The sequence below is a fragment of the Rhinolophus hipposideros genome (assembly GCF_964194185.1).
Source record: "Rhinolophus hipposideros genome assembly, chromosome: 9".
NCBI lineage: Eukaryota > Metazoa > Chordata > Mammalia > Chiroptera > Rhinolophidae > Rhinolophus > Rhinolophus hipposideros.
In genome coordinates, this window is record NC_138055.1 from 39,319,447 (window position 1) to 39,341,283 (window position 21,837).

At 34.0% G+C, this 21,837-nt stretch overlaps 1 protein-coding gene across 15 annotated transcripts in view; it reads left to right on the plus strand.

Moving 5' to 3' along the window:
• The window catches only part of CCDC91 (coiled-coil domain containing 91), a 334,936-nt gene that overhangs the window by 250,364 nt on the left and 62,735 nt on the right, over positions 1-21,837 (plus strand). For all 15 annotated transcript variants that reach the window (XM_081061004.1, XM_081061007.1, XM_081061005.1 and 12 more), the window contains exons 9-11: positions 342-434; positions 522-590; positions 3,787-3,963. In XM_081061004.1, the coding sequence (XP_080917130.1) occupies positions 342-434; positions 522-590; positions 3,787-3,963 (339 nt within the window). The remainder of the gene's footprint in view (positions 1-341; positions 435-521; positions 591-3,786; positions 3,964-21,837) is intronic.

Genomic DNA, 21,837 nt, shown 5'->3' on the forward strand with positions numbered 1-21,837 from the left:
GCTAATAATTATTTTAGTGAGTAATTTTTTTAAACATAATTTTAGGAAATGAATTTATCAATTTCTGATTCATTTTCCAATTTGGAAAAGTTGTTCTTAAGTTAGATATTATGTCATGTACTCTGTTGAGTTTGAGGCTAAAAAGCTATAGATGGACCCATTGGAGAAAGGTGAATTGAGTGTTTTTTTGGCTCCTAAGCCTTCATTTTAGCAAACTTTCCATTGTTTCCTCTAGTAACTAACTACTTCAGTATTTTGGGCAAATGAATCCACCAGCTTCTTCTTGTTGATAGATTGTAGGCCTCAGAATGTAATCATAATCCATTTATCTTTCCTTATAGCATCAGAGACTCCTTGAAATGCTAGATACAGAGAAGGATCTGTTAAAAGAAAAAATAAAGGAAGCTTTGATTCAGCAATCTCAAGAACAGAAGGTAATACTTTAAGTTTGCTCAAAGTGTGGAAAGAATGTGTTCTGTTACCCCAGATAATACATTAAGTGTCTATCTTATCATTTATAGGAAATATTGGAAAAATGTTTGGAGGAAGAAACGCAAAGAAATAAAGAGGAATTAGTGTCTGCTGCAAAGGTATTTCCATTTGAAAAGTTTATGCTGTAGTTTAATTCCAGTAATTTTTATTATGTCATATTTATTATGTTTGCCCTCACGTCAAAGCCTAAATTGAGTATTTTTGGTCTCATATGAGAATTATATTTATCACTTTATAGTCTAATTATTTGCCTCGTATAAACCCATCTGTAATAATGGGTTTCTTTATAAGTAAGTAGAATCAAAAAATTGAGTTCATTAATGGTACAACCAATCTACCTTTCTAAAATATTTCATTCCAAAACAATAAAAAAGGAATGTTTTTCTTTCCTATTTTTCCTTTTAAACTTAGGATACTACTGTTCATATTCTTGTTAAAGTCACATTACACAAGATTACGGTGATGTTGAAATGCTTGTGTTTAGATTAATAATTACTTGTTAAAAAGAATATATATATATATAGACACTAATATCCACTTGGTATTTGATAGATATCATATAAGTAATACGTGTATGTGTTTGTGCACATATGCGTGTGTATGTGTGTATGTGTGTGTGTATATATATGTATGTGTATATATTTATCAAGATATGCGCTTTTTAAAGCCAACTTTGAAATATCTCATCTGAATAGTCAGTCATAGATTTTAAATATATATATACCAACAGATAACATATACAATAGTAACTTTTGAGGTACAGATTTCAATTTAAATTTAGTAAACAAATATTGAAAGTCTCATATGTGCAAGTAACTGCTGGTGTGGAAGTTCAAAGATGACTATGATTTTGTCTTTTTCTTAAAGAACTTAGTCAGGTAAGAAAAATATTATATACCAATAATGCAAGGATAAATGCATTAAAATATTATGAGTGTATAGATAGTATTGTTGTAGGAGTGTATAGATCATGTTGTAGGAGCCTTTAACAATAAATTACTTTTGAAGTGAGCCTTTAAGGATGGTTTGCATTCTGAATTATGACTTTGAATTTTATTCCATAGTTAAGGTAGACACATTGAAACTTTTTAGTGTAGGTGTGACATTGACTTTTGGAAATTGGAAGCAACAAAAGCTAGAGGCAGAGAAAGAATTAATAGATTACATTAATAGATTGCATCAGAAGTCTGGGTAAGAGATAGGGAGTGGCAGAAATAGAGTAGTAGTAGTAGCTTGCAAAGGAAATAAATGGGCAAATTCTAGAAATTGTTAGGAGATGGAATCAACATATATATTTGGTCTGGATGATGTAGGAGGTGGCCAGGTTGTGAACTCTCGAAGTATTAATTCAACAAGGACGTAGAAAGTAATACTATTTCTGTGGTATAGAGTTTGATGTGCAAGTGATTTATACAGATGATAAAGTAAAGTAGACAACTAAATCTACCTGGCATTTACAGCTCGGGAGAAACCTGAAGATACGAATATGGGTTTTTTTGTTTTTCGTTTTTTTTCCCCTAGCAGATAGATGGTAGTGGTAGCCGTGGAAATTACTGTTATGTGTAATCACCTCACAGGAGAGTGTAGAGTAATAGGTGGTCCAAGGTCTGAGCTCTGAAAGAACTCTAAAATTTAAAATATTTAAAATTCAGAGAAAGGAAGAAGTTATAAAGAACTGAAACAGCTCAGCCAGATTAGTAAGAGAAATAAAAGCTACATGCTGTCATACAAGCCAAGAAAAGAGATAGCTTCAAGAAAGCAGAAATAGCTATGTAGAATGTTGCTTTGAGGTCAACAAAAATGAGGATAAAAACAACTAAAAATGTCATTTGGATTAAAGAACATGGAAGATGTTGGTGAGCATAGTAAAAGTAGTTTCAGAGAAGAATGGTAGAGTAAAATAAGAGTTCAGAAAATGGCAACTGTCAACTTCAATAACTTTCGTCAAATTGGTTGTGAACTAGAAGCCATAGAAAACGTGGTAACTCTCGGGATGAAGTGTGGGAGGTCTGTGGACTTCACTGCGTACCAAAGTACAGTGGTTTTCTTGAGGAAAATTCTTGTGCAGTTGTTTTGAGTTGCAACTGAAGTGTAGTCACTTTTTTCACAGAATTCCATTTTACTAAATAGTGAAGGTTATGCAATCTTTCATATTTGGCAGACATTTTCTCCAAAATAAGTGGAGTGAGCCCAGCCCTTTAAGGAAAAACCGGACAGTTTTGTTGCTAATGATAAAATTTGTGCATTAAAGTAAAAATTAGAGTTTTGGAAAATTTGTATCTGCTTTCTAATAGTTAAAACGTTGCTGATGAGATTGATGGTAGTATTAACAAATGTGGCTTTTTTGTTATGCTATAATGAAATGCATCAACATCTGGAGGAGATGCATAATTCTTTGAATCAATGTTTTCCAAATAAAAAATGTTTTAAACAATCCTTTGTGGATAAAGGATTAATTCAAAGTGCAAAAAAGGACTGTAAGTAACTTAACTACAAAAATTTCATTGACATGGTTTGATTTTCCTTATTGCAACTAAATTTTAATAGCTACCTCTTGTTAAGTTTTGGTGTAGAATCATCAAGAATATCTTCAATGATCACAACTGACTACTAAATACTCCTCTCTTCTTTACTACATATCTGTGGGAGACTGGGCTTATACGTATATATTTTTTCCAACCGAATAATATCATTACACAGTTAATACAGAAGGCAGATATAGGAATCTATCTTCCATTACATCAGATATTGAGAAGGTTTACAAACATTTTTTTTTAATTTTGGAAAAATTTACAAACTTTTTTTTTTATTTTGGAAAAATTATAATTTTCATAAAATATAGTGTTTATTAATATACAAGGTGTTTAATGTTATTAATTATAAATGAATTAATCAATAAATATTTCAATTTTTATCTTGATTTGAATTTCTAATATGGTAAATTTTAATTTATATGTATAACCACCATAATCAAAAGATCTTTGAAGTACTCAATAATTTTTAAGAGTAAAGAGATCCTAAGACCAAATAGTTTAACAACTGCTAATTTAAGCTAAGGCTTGGTTTCTTTGAAGTTTAGAAATGCCATGGAAATAAGTAGATTATTTATACAAAAAGAAATAATTGATTTTATTTTACACTGATTATTAAATATGCATAAAAACAACAATGTCAGAACTAAACCCTGTAGAATCAAAGTTTTGTATTTTTTAGGTTAACCCAAGTCTGTTTTATTCAAATAGTTATTGTGCAGTCATCCTTTCAAATATTTTTTCATCATTCTTTGTTTTGAAGCTTGAGAAAGAAGCAATAAAGGATGCAGTTTTAAAAGCCATAGAAGAAGAAAGAAAAAATTTGGAAAAAGCCCATGCTGAAGAAAGGGAGTTATGGAAGACTGAGCATGCAGAAGATCAAGAAAAAGTGTCTCAGGCAATTCAAAAAGCTATACAAGAACAAAGAAAAATTAGTCAGGTTAGTAAAGTTAACTCTGTAAATTGTTTTGTCCTCATTTTTCTCAAAATGAAGTATCCTTACTATTATTTCATTGTAAAATCATAAGGGATATATCAGTGTTTATTTTGCCTTTGGTATTAATATTTTAAACAAATAATTTTTCAGCATATATATTTTTACTTTCTGATACTTATAATTTTACCTTTTTACTCTATTTTTTAAAAAATCAGAATCCAAATTTATGTTTACTCATAGCAGCCACATTAAGCCTCCTATTTAATATAGTTGATTTTTCTTTTCCACAAATACACACACAATGAATACAAAATGGTATATGTAGAAAACAATTTAATTCAATTAATTTATATCTATCTATCTATTTATCTATCTATCTATCTATCTATCTATCTATCTATCTATACCATCCCTATGGTCTCATAAGAGATATACGTATCAACAAATATGGCCATACAATATAACTTTTGATTACTTATATGAAGAATTAAGTAATTAAACTTTATTGTTGTAGTTTTTATAATTGAATTACCATGAATTTATTTTACTTACATTTAGCCTTTTCTTTATATAGGCAATAAGATACCCAAGTAAATCTTTCCTTAAACAAGTACAAAAAACAAAAAATAACATTCAAAGAAGTCTTTTCTTTTACATGATCAAAGTGTTACATTACTACCATTGTTCATTTATTCATTATAAATGGAGTTAAAATGACTATGTTTTAAGAATAAACAACCTTGATTACACATCTTTTCTTATGACTCATTAATTAATCTTACTGAAGCCCTAAAAAATTCAATGCTTCTAATATCCATGATACATGTTATGAGTTTTTGAAAGCTATGACTTAAGTGTATTGTTAAGACTACATAGTTGCCCATTTATTATAAAAATTAAACAGACTGTAAGCAGAATTTATGGTATGATAACAGTAATGTAGTAGTAACATATCTTACCTTTTTCCTTTCTTGCTTTTTTCCATTAGAGTAATGATTGCTTTCTAATTCTTTTTGTAACCTATTGTTAGTATTAACAAATATATACTGAACACCTATTGTATATAATATGCTTACTTGTCTCTCAGTGCAGTTGATTAGTATTCAATGCCAGTAAGGTCAAGATCATTCACTAAGTCCTGATTTGGGAGAGTTTGCTTGAAATGATTTTGTGACCACAGACCACTCCTTGAACCTCACATAGATGTGGGCTATTCATCACCATTAAATTGGGTAAGATAACATGAGTAAATCAGCACATATTCATCACCCAAACCAAAAAAAAAAAAAAAAAAAAAATGTATCTTAAAGAACACCCTCCCTTGGCACTTTGTCATGAGCATTCTTGTCTATACCGAACACCACATTATATGATATACTTTAAAAATTGTTCTTCATAGTTTCAGAGTACTGTGAAGATAATCCAATCATGTCATGAATAAATACATTTTGTTTCTTTCCCTTACAAACGGTTGTGTATTTGGGGGGAAGAAAGAGGGAGTGTGGGGACAGAGCCCCAGAAAGCAGTTTCCAGGCTCTCGGGCTCACATAGAAAGGTGCTGGCTCAGGTAGTAAATGGCCATCAACTGTGATTGGATGGCCATCAGCTGTGGCTAGTTGGCCATCGACTGTAACCAGTGAGCCATTGGCCACTAATATAACTGCCGTGGCTACGCTAGCAGAAAAAAAATGGGGGCTAGCAAGAAGATGGTGGCTGGCAAGCACGGGCTGCTGTTAGAACGGCAGGTTGCGGACAGTGTGGATCCAGCCTCCAGTGAGACTATAGTGCCCCCAGCGAGAATATATTGGTTTGACTTCCCTATCTATGGCTCCGTGGGTGTTCCTTTTTGGCCTCACCGTATCCTGCGCTTTTATGTGGGGAGCGGGGCCAGAGACCCCGCCAGATACCCTGCACGACAGGGAGGTAGGGAGCTAGAGCAAGCAAGCATGAAAGAGAAAGAGAAAAGGAAGAAAGAAAGAAAGAAAGAAAAGGAGAAGGGAGTGAAGGGGAGAGAGAGAGAGAGAGAGAGAGAGAGAGAGAGAGAGAGAGAGAGAAGGTTTTTGATTGTTTTGTGGCTGACAGACTTTAATAGAGAACATCTAGGAGAGAGAACAGTTTTGCCAGATTACTCTCAGGTTTTCAAAATAGAGGTGGTAATATTAAATGTATTTCAAGATCTTATATAGTTCACTTCTTTCATTTCCACATGATTGTAGTAAAAACTACAAACAAATAACTTTCATTAGCCCCTTAAAGCTTCAGAGCCCTATTCTAGAAAATTGACAAATTACTTTTCTTATGAGCCAGATTAAGCTTATATTAATCTTTCATTTATTTAGACTAGCAAAATAAACAAATAACAAATTAAGCCAGATTAAGCTTATATTAATCTTTCATTTATTTAGAGTAGCAAAATAAACAAATAAATTGCCATGGTCAAACTTATACTTCGGTGTTTCACATTAACTGAAAAGACTACTTGCTGTGTTTCAGGGATTGTACTAGTTTCTGGGAATACAGTAGTGAAAAATAAATTCCTGCCTTCTTGTGAAGAAGACAGGAAACTAATATTAAATGTATAATGAAATGTGAAGTAGTGATCAGTGTCATGAAGGAAAATGAATCTGTGTAAGGAGCTAGAGAGCGAAGGAACCAATATATAAACAGGGTAGTCAGGTAAGGACTCTCTAAAGTAGTAGCATTTGAGCTGAGACCTGCATTGAAATGCGGAATGTACCTTGTGAACAGCTGGGGAAATAGTGTCTCAGGAATGAGGAAAAGCAAGTGCAAAGGTTCTAAGGCAGAAGGATACTTGGTGTAGTTAAAATTCTGTGGTACTGTAATGGATGTAGCAGACCGGTGGAATTGAATAGAATACAGAAAGAGCCACAAAATTTTTCTTCAGTTTACAAATCTAAAGAAATTACAAATTAGATAAAATAAGTTATCTTAGCAAATCAAGGTTTTTAATCTGGGTTCCATAAAAAGGGGCCTAGAAAGTCTTTGAATTTACTGAATTTAGCAAAACTGTTTATGTGCAGATTTTTCTGCAGAGATAATCCGTAACTTTTCTTAGATTATCTAAAGTTACTTACTAATTAACCAAGAAAAGATTAAAAATAATTGCAACTTGCTGACCATTTCTTTTGGGACTCTGTATACTAAAATGAATTTCAGATAGATTAAATATTTAAATCTATACATTTAATGTACTGAAAAGAAAGTGGGAAAATATTGATATGCTTTATGAGGGAGAGTTCAAGCAGGACTTGTGGAATGGCATACTAAGCACCTTTGCCAATTAGCTTCTCCATAATTGCAATGCAAATACTCACAAAGATTGTCAAAAGCAACTTTTTTTAGAACTCTGGATATTACCAAAGGCTTCAACAACTCATGGAGTATTTATTCAAGAAAAATAGTTAAATCTCGGTAAGAACAAGCTTTATAGAGTTTTAACTTGCCTCATTTCCAATCCCTTCTCCTCAGCGCTATGGTTGCTCCAAAAACTGGTTGCCTCACAACCGAGGTAGCTGTGTAAAACAGCAATGCACAAGCCACTGGAAAGGGCAGCCCAGGTTTGGAGCTCCACAAAAACCCTACAAAGAATTGTTACTATTTGGCCTGACTGGCAGTTCCCTGGGAAGTCCCCATGGAAAGGGCTTATTGATATTTGACCTGAATCAGAGCTTGCTCAATGGAAAAAGCCAGCATGTTTGTCAGAAGAATGAGTGACAATTGTTTAACTTCTCAACTGCTTAGGGCAAAAATACAAGTTTGGGCAAACAAAAGACTGGCCAAAAATTTGAAGGAGAAATCTGGGAAATGTGATTGCCATAGATAAGTTTTAAAAGCTCTTGATTTTTTTTAATTAAAATTTATTGGTTACCAGAGGGTAAGGGGGTGGGGGGTGGGTGATGAGGGTAAAGGGGATCAAATATGTGGTGATGGAAGGAGAACTGACTCTGGGTGGTGAACACACAATGGGATTTATAGACGTTGTAATACAGAATTGTACACCTGAAATCTATGTAAATTTACTAACAATTGTCACCCCAATAAAATTAATTAAAAAAAAAAGAAAAAAAAATTATTGGGGTGACAATGGTTAGTAAAATTACGTAGATTTCAAGTGTACAATTCTGTAATACATCATCTATATCTCACATTGTATGTTCACCACCCAGAGTCAGTTCTCCTTCCATCACCATATATTTAACCCCGTTTACCCTCATCTACCACCTGCCTCTCCCCCTTACCCTCTGGTAACCACTAAGCTATTGTCTGTGTCTATGAGTTTTTATTTCTTTATTTGTTTGTCTTGTTCCTTTAAAAGCTCTGATTTTTAAAAATATTCCTCGAGTTCTTGAAAGTCACACTGATGCACAAATTTGCACATACACCCGGAAAAGACCTGAGGGGGCTCTAATCTCTCACCTCTGGCTCACTTTGGTTCTGTGCAAACAGAAAGTAGAGTTCTAAACTGTCCGTGTTGAAAGTGCTCCCCAGTACAGAAAGGTCCTTGGCAAATGATAACAATTACTGGCTCAGGGTTTTCAAGGAAATCGCTTTCTAATCATTAGCTGACCACGGGGCTAACCCAGCAAAGGCTTCAGTGGCTACACATTACAAGGAAAACAGATTTTGCAGAATTAGTATTAAAAAACGGCTAAATAAAATTCCCTAAACAAACAAATAGCAACAGGAACAATTATTCTTGGAGGATGGAAGATTTCTAGAGTTGCTACATTACCTTATTTCAAATGTCAACAAGTTTTTATCAACAACACAAAATTTTGAGATTTGCAAAGAAGCAGGAAGGTATGCTAATACACAAGAAAAACAGGCAATGGAAACTAAACTGATCTGGGACTTAATAGACAAAGATTTAATAACAGATTAAAGGCAAATAAGGTATTTGGTGCTTTTAAAACATTTTTATTTTCTTCTATTTGGATTAGCCTCTTTAGTTTTCTAAAGCAAGAGTATTGGTGTTAATTATATAGTACAACAGTATTAGGAGTCTCATCTTGAAGGCAGAATTTGGAATCCCACATTTATTAAAACACAAAGGAGAATGAAATACAAATGAGCTGGAAAATACGTATTTTGAATTGTTTGTTAGTTTTAAGTTTTAATGGCAATGTTTCTTGGTGAAAAGTGCACACAGTTTGGGCTTCAACTTTGAAAAAGCTTCGGTTAAAGACTTACTTGAGCATGTCTGAATGAATTTGCTATATGTGGTCATGGTCTTTAAAACCCTCTCTAATACCTACTAGCAGTTTTTAGGCTTTGTTCTCACCCTTGGATCCATGAAGGCTGGAACTTGGTATGCCTATCCCATACCAAATTCTTTTAGGAACAACACTGATGATAAAGCCTTCCCTGCCTCTACTCAGATTTGTCATTGTAAAGTAGCCAAAATTTCCTACCCACTGGACCTGGAATCTTTCACCAGTAGTAAAATTTACTACTTTTCTTTCACCTGTGACTAATATGCCTAAAATAAGGTCAAGGCATCTGGGCATATCAGTATGTAAAGTTTAATCAAGCTTGTTTTCATTCCTTGACTGAAGGATTTTGCTAATAGTATTCAAAAGAAAAAGAAAAACAAAAACTGATCCTGAGCACAGAATTGAATGAAGCTGTCATCTTTAGGAAACCACTAATTTTGTTTTCCTCACTCTTGGAGAAAATGATCCTCAATCTTAGTGTTGATAAGTTTTTACCTGATACAATCTCCATATGGATTATCAGAAAAATGTAATATTATAATAGATAAATAGCTAGGTAGGTGAGGAGTTAGGTAGATAGATTGACTATCGCAAAGAATATGATTATTACAAAATAAATCACAGTATGTATATTCTTAGATTTGGTCTGTATACGATTTTTTTCTAGAGGGACACCTTTGATAGGAAGAAAACTCACATCAACCCCCAAGTTTGGGAAACACTGCATTAATATTTTAATACTAGCATTTTAGGAGCTCACCAATTCATAGACATTTATAGAAATCACTTCATTAATTAATCACATTAATTACTTAGAAAAGCAAATTGGAAAAAGCAATGAAGTATTACATATTGCTTTGTAAAAATCCTATCAAGTTAATAAAATACCTTAAACTACTTACATTTCAGGATCAGAAATATAATTTGTAAATAGACTTTACCCCTGGGCTACAAGTGATGGGAACCTGAAATACTGCCTCTTGAACTTGTTCATACCCTTGAGGATTTTAACTGTGAGTTTCAGAATTATAACATCCTTGTTACTCCTTTTAGGAAAATACCTGGAATATCAGACATTACAAAAGTTGACAGAATGTTGTCATCACTTATAACAACAAGGAAAGAATAGTTCTCCACATTCAAGTTTTCTTTACTTGGCTTTATTCTAAGCAAATATTTTAGGCTATTAGCTAAAAAGCTATTTTTATGGATTTTTTTTTTTTCAGTTTTGGCTGCAGAAAATAGTAAGATAATGGTGGTGGTGGTGATGGTGGTGGTGGTGGTGGTAGTAGTGGTAGGGATAGCAATAATTATAACTACATTGCCTATCATTAATTCATTTCTAAGTACTATGCACTTTTCTAATTGTTTTACATGTTTGATCTCATTTAATCATCACAACCATCCTATGAGACAGAAACTGTTATTATCCTCACTTTTACAGTAGCGGAAATTAAAGCTTAGGAAGATTATGTAACTTGCCCCAGGCCATAATAACTCCTTGGAAGCAGCAACAAGTCCGGATTCAAAAGCAGGCAGCTTTACTCCAGAGGCCTTGCAACTCGCCACTACCGTCTTCACCCCCTCAATGTTCTCATCTTAGAATATAATACAAATTCATCTTATTGGTCATTTAAAGTATGAATAATTTTAATAGGAAAAACTTAAGGGGTTATTTTAATTTCTTTATCCAGTCATATTTATTAAGCATCTACTGTATTTTGGCACTGTTGGAAGATTTGGGTATATAGCATTGAACAACATAGAAAAGGTCCCTGGGCACTCATCGAGCTTATATTCAAGGTGAAAAATACCTTTAATAAATAAAATATATTTATTTTACATATAGTGATATAACTAACCTGTGAAGATAAAAATCAGGGTTATGTGTTTAGCTGAGAATGGGGGTAGGGGACTTCTTTAGATAAGGAATTTGGGAAAGAAGCCAGACTCAAAAGATTTGCATGCTACATGATTCAAGTTATATGAAATTCTGGAGAAAGCAAAAGCAATTTGAAAGGAAAGAAATTGTTGTTGCCTGGAAAGGGTGGGGGAAACATTTTGAAGGTGATGGAAATATTTTAATTATAATTGTGGTATTGATTACATTTGACAGGACTTATCAAATTGTATAGTCCATGTTGATGAATTTTATTATATGCAAATAATATTTTAATAAAGCTGATTTTTAAAAAAATGCCGACCAGAATAAATTATTGGATAGGTGGTGATTTCAGAAGGAGACTTCATTTACTATGGTGAGGAAGGGTTGAGTTTCATGGGGTTAAAAATTCAATTTGTATATTAAAGTTGAGGTACCTAGTCATAATCCTAAATAGAGGAAGTGTTGCATAGGCAGTTATTATAGAAATAGGGGTCTGTAGTTCAAGTGAGTTGTCAGGGCTGGAGATAAAAATTTGGGATTGACAAGCAGATAGATTGTCCTTAAAGCCAAATATATTAAAAAGAAAAATATTTCTGAACAAGGTTCTATATAACATTGTTTTATGGACTGTGGCCATCTTCTGTATAAAAAAATATGGCCACTTCAAATTAACTGTGTAGTAGTGGAAATAGTTTCACACTTAAAATTGTTTTCAGATGAAACTGTACAGGTGTTAAAGTTATTGGTGCTTTCTGTATCCCGCTAATACCCAGGAGTGAGTGGCTAGGCCTTCACCTGTATTTTCTGGAAAGCTCAGTGTCACCTGTGTGAACAAACAGTAGCTTCTACCACTTCCTGTTTAGTTTCAGAGGCCAAAACTCATTGTGTCCTCTAGTTCTTTGGCAGTTAGTTGGGATCCATGGAGCCTTCAAGGCTCCTATCCAGGTAACTACACATTGATTGAATACTGACTGCAGGGATTGACTTTATAAATGCTGTCTTTTTAATTCTAAGACTTAGGTCACTTCACAGCACTCCAATGTTTCTTTAATGAAAATAAAACTTGTAATTAACAGCAGTTACCATCTTTAGCCACTAAGTCACACTAGAAATTAAGAAAGGCTAGAGTGTGGTAAACCAAAAAACAATCAGTGTAAACTTAAGCAACTAAAATTACTCTGGAGACATGTAAGGGAAAAAAAAAACAGCTTCTGCTTTATAACTTACCTCTAGATTTTCTCTGTGATAATACTGTCATTAACTGAGGACTTAAGTGGTAAACTATGAAAGAAAACAAAATACCTAAGGATTGTAGCACATAGTTCTCCGAGAGATGATTGTTTGAGGGATGATTTTGTTTGGCCTTGGTTATAAATTAAGACAAAGTCATAATGTTGGGTATAGATTTGTACCTTTTTTTTTTCTAAGATATTAAGTAGAAAGTTTGACTCTGGCTTATTTGATTTTCATATTAAATTAATTCTGTGTCTGTTGAAAATCTTTGTTAAAGAAAGTACATTTGTTATTGACACCAACATGGGCAACAAGAAGCGAGTCATTAATTTTGCTGTTTTAGCAAAGTCCTGTAAAAGGACTCCAGTGCATACAGACACTTAAACTCTGTCTAACATTGGAAGCTCTTCATAATAGTTTATAACCACAGCCACTGTAATTTGGGGTTATGTTTTCCCCAAAAGCCACAGACATTACAATCAGTGGTTAAATTTTCTTTAAGAAATGTAACATTGTCACCTGACCCCTCTTTTAAAAAAAGGAAATAGCATTTCTATTTTAGCTTAGCAGGCTAGATAGTTTTACAACATTGAAAATTTTTCTGAATTGACTGGTTTGGTTTTGATTCATTAATTTATTTTACAATTTTTATTTACAAAATTTTGATAGTAACCTACTTAACTACAGGTAAAATGTTAGTTACATTTTAATTGTCAAAAGTATTGTATCTGGGGACAAGTGAACACACAGTCATCAACTTACCTTCTCATTTCTTGAGACCTTTTCATCCTCTTGTATTTCCTTTCTTGTTTAATGAGATAACCATTTGCCAAGTTATCCAATCCAGAGAACTGGAATTTCTCATAGACTCTCCCACTCTCATCCCATTTTCATGCCTTTGAAATCATTAAAACCTTCTCATTAAATAATCCTTAAACATACACACACTTCCTTTCTACCTGCTATCATTGTCTTAATTATGGTTCTTATTGCTCACCTTGACCTCCTACATCAACTTCTTTGCTCCCAGTTTTGTACCCTTTGAATTTGGAATAAAAAATGAATGTCGTTCTCCCACTTTAAATTCTTCAGTGCTACCCTGTACTCTATAGGATAATATTCAAGCTACTTGGTATAAATTATAAATCTTTCAGAGGATGAAATATAAATCTTTCAGTGACCTAGTCACTACCTGTCCATCTTATCTGCCACTCTGCTTCTTCACATTTCAAATTTTAGTACCAAACTGTTAGAACAGGCTATTTTATGGTATTGGGCCGCTAGTCATACTGTGCCTTTAGCATAGGATGGCATTGCTTTCCTAATTTACAAAACCCAGTGTTATTTTATAATTTAGGGTTTTTTTTTTAATCCAAAAAACTTATTTTCCACTTCTCAGGTTAAATCAAGTGTTTTCTTCTTCGTTAGCATTCAGTGTATAACTGTATGACAGCCCAGCCATATTATAATAGAAGGATCTGTTTGTGTCTTCTCCACTAGATTATAAGCACCTTAAAAGTAGGAGCTGAGTCTTGAACAAACCTCAATAGATTATAAAATGGTGCAAGATCAGCACTGTTTTAATGAGACATATTAACCTTTAAAAAATGGACTTAACGCAGTTTGGCTTTTTTGTTTGCTTTTGAATGTAACATTTTAACAAAAGTTGGATCACCAAAAATAGTGCTTTGTGTTATGATCCCTTTAAAAAAAGAAATCACAGATTTTTCTGTTGGGTGCAAAACTGAGATGATTCTTATTGTTTTTTAATGAAATACTTAAAAAGTTGTCTGGGAGTAACAAGGATAATTACTTTCAGCTTCAGAAAAATGTTTACTTTGTACAACTGGTATAGATTTGCTCTAAGGGGATGAGTGGCTGCATGAGTCCAAGTAGAATCTTTGGTCACACTAAAATAGTACAGTCTGTCACTGGGCAGATGGCAGCATCGCATTCACTTCCGTATACCAAGTTTTAAGAGACATTTTCAAATCACAATGGGATGATTTTAGACATTTATTAGTGCCTCCTCGGCACCTATTCCTCTCTTCCCAAAGTGATCCTTTTTATTTCTTATCCATGTAGTTTAGGTAAGATTTAACCTACGTCCGTGTTTCCCCGAAAATAAGGCCTAGCCAGACCATCAGCTCTATCTAATACGTCATTTGGAGCAAAAATTAATATAAGGCCCAGATTTATTTTACTATAAGACTGAGTCTTATATAATATAATGTGATGGATAGAATAGAATAGAATAGAATAGAATAGAATAGAAGTCTTATATTAATGTTTGCTCCAAAAAACGCGTTAGAGCTGATAGTCCGGCTAGGTCTTATTTTTGGGGAAACAGGGTTTCTAACATAGTCATAAGCCCTTACTTACTTAGACTAATGATTATATCCTATCCCCATGTTAGCAGGTTCCGGGTATTCACACATTTTCTGAGTCAAGCCTGTAAGGCTCCATTTTGGGACTTAGGCATATAAACACTCTCATTCATTGTAAGAAAATGAGAAAATCCTTGGAACCGTTAATTCCATCTAGGGATGATGTGTGTAGAGCTTTTGTAAACATGGAGCCAACACCAAAAGCAGAGTTAAAAACTGGAAAGGGAGAAATTTGCCTCCTGATCACATTATTTGAATACAAGTGAAACCTACTCTTAGTTCTTCTACTACTCTTTAAATTGTTTTTTAAGTCAGTTTGTGCTGAATTTTTGTTACTGTAATCAAAAAAATTTTAACTGATTGCCAGATAAATGTGCTAAAATGTAAGTGGGGTTAGATTTGACTCCTAGCTTCAAAAAAAAGTAAATGAGGTTAGATTTGAGTCCTAGTCATTCATGTAACCTTGACCAAGTTTTTAAAACATGTGAGACTCCATTCCAGATTCATAAAGTGGGATTAATGATTGCTGTGTTACAGAGTTGTAAGACCCTTGGAAACATGTTTCTAAAAATGAAGAAAAACTGAGATAGACATGGGAAACAGCTTTAGAGATTGTAAAATATTGTGCAAGTATTAGTTGATATGTGTGGTCAAGCCAGTGACAAAGCAGGGAATCTTGTCACATACTATTGAAGGAATTGGGGTATTTAGTTCAAGAAGAGAAAAATAAAGACATGGCAATGTTCTTCACGTACTTAAAGGGCTGCCACAAAAGGATGTTTTTTTTCTATATAGTTGAAAAAGGACAGATTAGAAAAAGTAGGTGAGAATTTTTAGCTCAGTACAATATTGGGCTATCAAATCACAAGTTACCTAGAAAAAAAAAGTGTCATCCTTTTTATGCAGGATTGTGAATAATGGATTGGATGGGACACTGAAGAATGCATGTATTGAGAATATAATTTCTGCTGTCTTTTTTTTGCTCTAAGGATCTCTGTTTCTATCCCTGTGTCATTATAGGTACCTGGCATTATCTGACTACACCGATTTTAACCCAGTTACTGACATTCCAAATATTGACCATTCTTATAATTTTATTATTGAACAATCTTTTTCATAAATAATTACTGTAAAATTCTTTTAAAATACATTTAAAATACTCATACTGACACTTTTTAAGCATACAAAATTAATTAAGGAGCTGGACTGCTTTAAACCTCAGGATATACTTGCCTCTCAAAATGGTTCTGAGGATTAAATAAAAATAGACATAACTATTTGTTAACTTTAAACACCAAATATCATTGCTTATATATTTTTAGTTTAGTACTTTTTATATTATATTTTGCTTAACTCTGCTGTGTCTTTCATACAGATCTCTGTCAGTTGACAGAATTTTTAATTGTAAGTTAATGAGCTTATAACCTAGCATTATTCCATTTAACTTACTTACCATAGAGTCTGGAACATAGTATATGTTGTTGCTGAAATGCCCACTGCTGTTGTTGATACTATTATTATTTCCACCATCTTAATCACCTTGGTAATTTTAACACCCACCATAGTACATGCATAGTAAGCAATGAGTGAATGGATGATTACCTAAGGTGTAGTTTCCAACCTGCATCAAGGTGCCCTGGGATGCGGCAGTGAATTCACAGGGGTGCTTCAGGGCATTTTAAATATTAGAGGGCAACATAGAGTTACTTGAAGTCTCTTCGAAACCAGGTAAACTATTAGTTTGTCCGTACTAATTTGTCTTACGTTCCTTTCTATTATGTCCTCTCTTAGTGAAGCTGGGTTTGGTTTAAAGATTTCTGTTACAAAAAAAAAAAAAAAACAAATACCATGCAAATATCAACGTGGAACAGGAAATAAGAGTGTTATTGTCCAGTAAGTCAAAGATTTAAAAAGTTGTGCAGTGCCTAGTGTGGCCAAAATGCTCATAAATAAGTAACTGTGGTTAAGGGTGAAATAAAAGTGTTTTTTTTTCCAATTTTTGTGTATCATCTTTTCAAATAGTTCCTAAATTTTATGACCCAATTAATTAATCAATGGAATGATTAGATATTTCTTTTGGCTTAGAAGTCATCATGAAAAAAATGACTGGGGCAGGAATGGAGCTGTGAACTGAGAAAGTCGGGAAGATTTAGCTGAGAAAGTTTGGGAAGCTTTAGCCTAGTGTGTACCCACCTTATCTGATGCTCTGGGGGACACAAGAAATATAAGACATAATCCCTACCCTTAAGTAGATTTTCTTTGAATTGGGGAAACAAATTCACTCATGCACTGGAGATTAATTATGTATCTACACTGTGTACCAGATACCACATTAGAGTTCTAGTCATAAAGAATATAAACTGTGATAAATATAATCCCTGACTTCAAAGGGATCTCAACTTGGTAAGATGCACAAGGAAAGCAGTTACTACAATTCTGAGTTGTGGAGTGCTTTCAGAGATAAAACATAGGGTTATCTTTGAACAGATCCAAGTGGTGCTAGGTTCCCCCACACCCTGAGGAGATGTGGGAGATCTGGTACATTTCAGGGAAGGCTTCTAGAGATGATGATGCTTAAACTGAATTATGCAGAAGGAGGAGTCAGCTTGCTTATCAGAAGAGAAGGATAAGGGAAAACCGTTCCAAACTGAGAAAGCATGGCATGTCCAGGGAACCGCAAATTGAATACTTACTATGTCCGTGACAAAACGGTAGTTTCTACAGAGGTTACAAACATGAATGAGACTTAGCCTTTGTCTTCAGGATTTTATAATGAATTAGGGACTATGTGAAATCCATAAATTGCCCTAATGCAAGGCAGGGTATGACAGAGCACCGCTGGTTGAGGCATTTGAAAACACAAAAAACAGAATAAGCATAGTGGGTGGTGGAGATCAATTTGACAGGAATTGAAAATGTTTCTTGGGAAAGTAGTATAACACAACGATGGAACTGATATGCTTAAACAGATTAGGAGAACCTTGAAGTTACATAGTTGAACTCACATTATTACCAGAAATAGAATGTCACTGAAGACTCAATTGGCACAAGAGTGACAAGGGCTAACTATCCTTTATGGAAGATTACCTTGACAGCCTTACACGTGATGCATTGAAGCAGGGGAGACTCTGAAGTCAAGACTAGTCCCTGAAAGTTGCTGGAATACTTGACATGCAAAAAGTGGTGGCTGGGCTGGCAAGCACGGATTGCGGTTAGCACGGCAGAGTGCGGGTTGCGGATTGCTGAGAAGAGGACAGCAGGTTGCAGACTGTGTGGCTCCTGCTTCCTGTGTCTCCAACCCAGCCGCCAGCGAGAGTATAGTGGTGTGACTCCCCTACCTATGGCTCCGTGGGTGTTCCTTTTTGGCCTCACCATGTCCTGCGTTCTTACTTGGGGAGCGGGAGCTGAGACCCCGCAGGCCACCCTGCGTGACAACATTAAGCTGAAACAGAAGAAAAAATTAGGGGATACTTGTAAAATACAAACAAAATCTCTAATCTGTTTAATATTATATGATGTTAATTTCTTAGCTTGATAAATGTACCATAATTATGTAAGATGTTAATGTTAGGAAGAGTTATATTAAAGGTATGCAAGAACTCTTGTACTATCTTTGCAAGTTTTATATAAATCTAAAATTGTTTCAAAACAAAAATGTTTAATATATTTTTTTCTAACACAGACCTAGTCAAAAAGAGCAGTAAGAGTACATATTTTTATCTATATCCTTCTAAAACCCCACTGAAATAAAACTACTGAAACGGAACACATACCATGTATCCCTGAAAATAAGACCTAGCTGCACTATCAGCTCTAATGCGTCTTTTGGAGCAAAAATTAATATCAGACCAAGTTTTATTTTCATATGATATAAGACTGGGTATAATATAATATAATACCAGGCCTTATATAATATATGATATGATGTAATATAATATAATATAATACCGGGTCTTCTATTAATTTTTGCTCCAAAAGACACATTAGAGCTAATTGCCCGGCTAGGTCTTGTTTTCGGGGAAACACGGTAGCTAGAAGTAGAGACAGCTGAGAATACCGATATGCATTTAGAAACTTCAAAAGCTTACTAGTTGATGGCAACAGATACCTCTGGAAGTGAAAATGAAGGTGAAGCTTCAAGTACAAGAAAATTTTGAAAGTCTGTTTAATAAGCAGTTAGGTCCCCACTCATGTTTTCCAGTCCTGGCAGAAAACTGGGGTTAGTTCTCTAAAAAGAAAAATAAAATGTGGGGTCTCTTGACGAGGGATAAGAAAGCACACATGAAGGCCTAGATGCTATAATGACTTGAGGTCAGGAGGAGAGCAAGGTGAAAAGTTTCGTGCTGTGTATTGAGAACCTTAGCTATTTTTCCTATCCCAGCTCTCAGAATGCTGACAACCCCACAGGAAATTGGAAGATTCTTTTCTAAGGAATCTAGACAGCTTAAGATAAAAGACCTGAATATATTGGTATCAGGAATTGACCCAAGGAAACAACCCAGCCAGATTACTGTGCTATTAAGATAACAGCCCATAAACCACAACTACAAGCACAGAGACGTTACTCAGCATTTTAGTGCTCTACTGTGTAAACATGAGTAAATAGTCAAGTATGAAAAGTCAAGTTCTCATGAAAAGCAGAGAATAAAACAGAGATGCTGTGAGACATGAAAAGTTTAAAAAATTATTAATTTCCTGAGCTAAGAGAAGATTTGGCGTCTCTGAAACAGGAGAAAAGGATGCTATTTTTTAAGTCAAATGAAAAGATTAGAAATTTAAAGTATAGTACAAAATCAGGAATCAAAAGATGAAGTTATCTTCCAGATAACTTCCAGATAAAAAGAAATCTTCCAGAGAAAAGATTGTAAAAATACAAAGAAGTGGAAAGCAGGAATGAAAAGACCAGAAAATTAGTCACTCAACTAAGGAGGCTCATTAGCTAAATCATAGGATTTTGAGAAATAAAAAAAACACAAAAAACAGAAAATAGAATGCAGGAAATTATCATCATCATCATCATCACTATCATCATCATCATCATCATCATCATCATCATCATCACAAAGTAAAAGTCTCCCAGAATTGAAGGACTTGAGTTTCTAGATAGGTCTGTAACTAGGTTTGTCTAGAATATTTTGAGAAACAGGGCTAAAGAAAATGCATAAAAGTTCTTAAAATGTTATGCAAATGATGAGGAATCAGACTGTAGTCAGACTTCTCAACAACCTTTAACACTACAGAAATTTCCAAGCTAGAAACCCACACTTTGCAAAACTATATATTAAGTGAGAGAGTGAATAAAGGCATTTTTCAGACAAAGGAATTGCTAAAAGTTTATTTCCCATATGCCTTTTCTCAGGAATCTCCTGGTGGGAGATTCTCTGTCAAAACAAGGGTGAACCAAGAAAAAAGAATCCAGTGGTATCTAGAAAGCTGGAGGTACAATTCAAGAGAAATGGAGTGAATCCCCAGAAATGTGCTTGAGGGAAATACCAAAATAGATAAGTATGTAGCCGACCTAGAGAACAACCAATCCAACTTGGAGATATGTATCCAAGAAGATAAACAGAATAGTATGTTTGCTATCTTTGAACGTATTGAATAGCTGTTTAGACAATTAAGTAGAATTTGGGAATCAATTTATAATATGCATTTGTTCAGGCCAATATAATGTGGCTTCAGTAACATTGTAACATCATTTCTGAGCCCAAGCCTTAAGAGACCTTACATGCTTTTGCTGATTTTTTGCATCTCTGTCCAGCTGCTATGTGAAAAATCCTGAGCTCATTGGCTGGAGAATGGGAGAACAGGAGGCCTTCCTACCTAAGGCCATTCTAGTGGTAGCAGCCACATCAGCCCAGTAGTTGATTGCAGATCCATGTGAGAACCCTGCCAAGACCAAAACAAATGTCCAGCTGAGCCCAGCCCAGGTTTCCAACTTGCAGGATCATGACTAAATCAGGGATTGGCATGCTTTTTCTATAAAGGCCTGATAGTAACTATTTTAGGCTTAATGGTCCAAGACGCTTCATTGAGAATAGTATGGAGGTACTTACATAACAAGAGAAAAAAACAAATCTTCACAAGTATTTTTATGGATGAAATCCAAAATATAGTAATAAGAATGATCTTTTGTATAATATAGACCTACTAGTGAGAACAATAGACTTTTCTTTGGGGAGGATGACATTTTGCTTAGCTGTGGTTCAGTTAGGTTTCCTTATCATCAAAAATGGTAACAAATACTCAATTTATTTATGCTGGTGTGAATGAGATTCTACATAGTATTTCATCTTTAAAAATGTCTTTCACACAGATTAGTGCTGCCAAACTTTGCCATCAATCAGTGAGCATATGATTTTAATTAAACATATTCATCACTTGAGAAGCATTTTCAGAATTAGGTTCTATTAATATTTTCCACTTAGCATGTGATTACGCTGATTAATTACTCAAAATTAAAAGTTACATGAAATCATCTCAGTTGCACTGTAAATGGATTTTGAAATATGGAAAATGGAAATTTTATTTGTATTTACATCACCAATATATATAAAGCACTGAAGGAACTGCAGTTTGAGCACATAAATTTGTATAGGAATGGATGTCTCACTTTTTTTTCTTTAACTGTTGATGCACAGGAAGTGTATAAAGCAGCTTGACTTATGATTCACATACTCATTTTCTAAGGTGTGTTTCCAAAACCACGTGAAACTTTTAAAATAATACATAATTAGATAACATACATACACTGTGTACAGAAACAAAAAATAAAGCATAACTGCCTCAGAAAATTTTTGATACAATGGTTTACAGCCCCCAGACCACAATTGAGTTGATTGCTCAAGTTTGTTTCGTAAATAATTTAACTGTGTTTACAATCCTTAACTAAATTGCACTGATAAAGAAAAAACAACCAATGAGCATTTATTAGTTCATGATCCTGTGATTACTGAAAGGTATGGAAGATGTAATGGGTACCAAAGTATAACTATACTTTGAAGCAATAAAGAGAAATCTTAAAATCATGTACAAATACGTCACATAAGCTTTTAGCCCTAATGACATTCATTATGACTTACTTAATTGTGACAGTGTAGAAAATGATTCCAGTCATGCATTAAAAAAAAAAAGTACA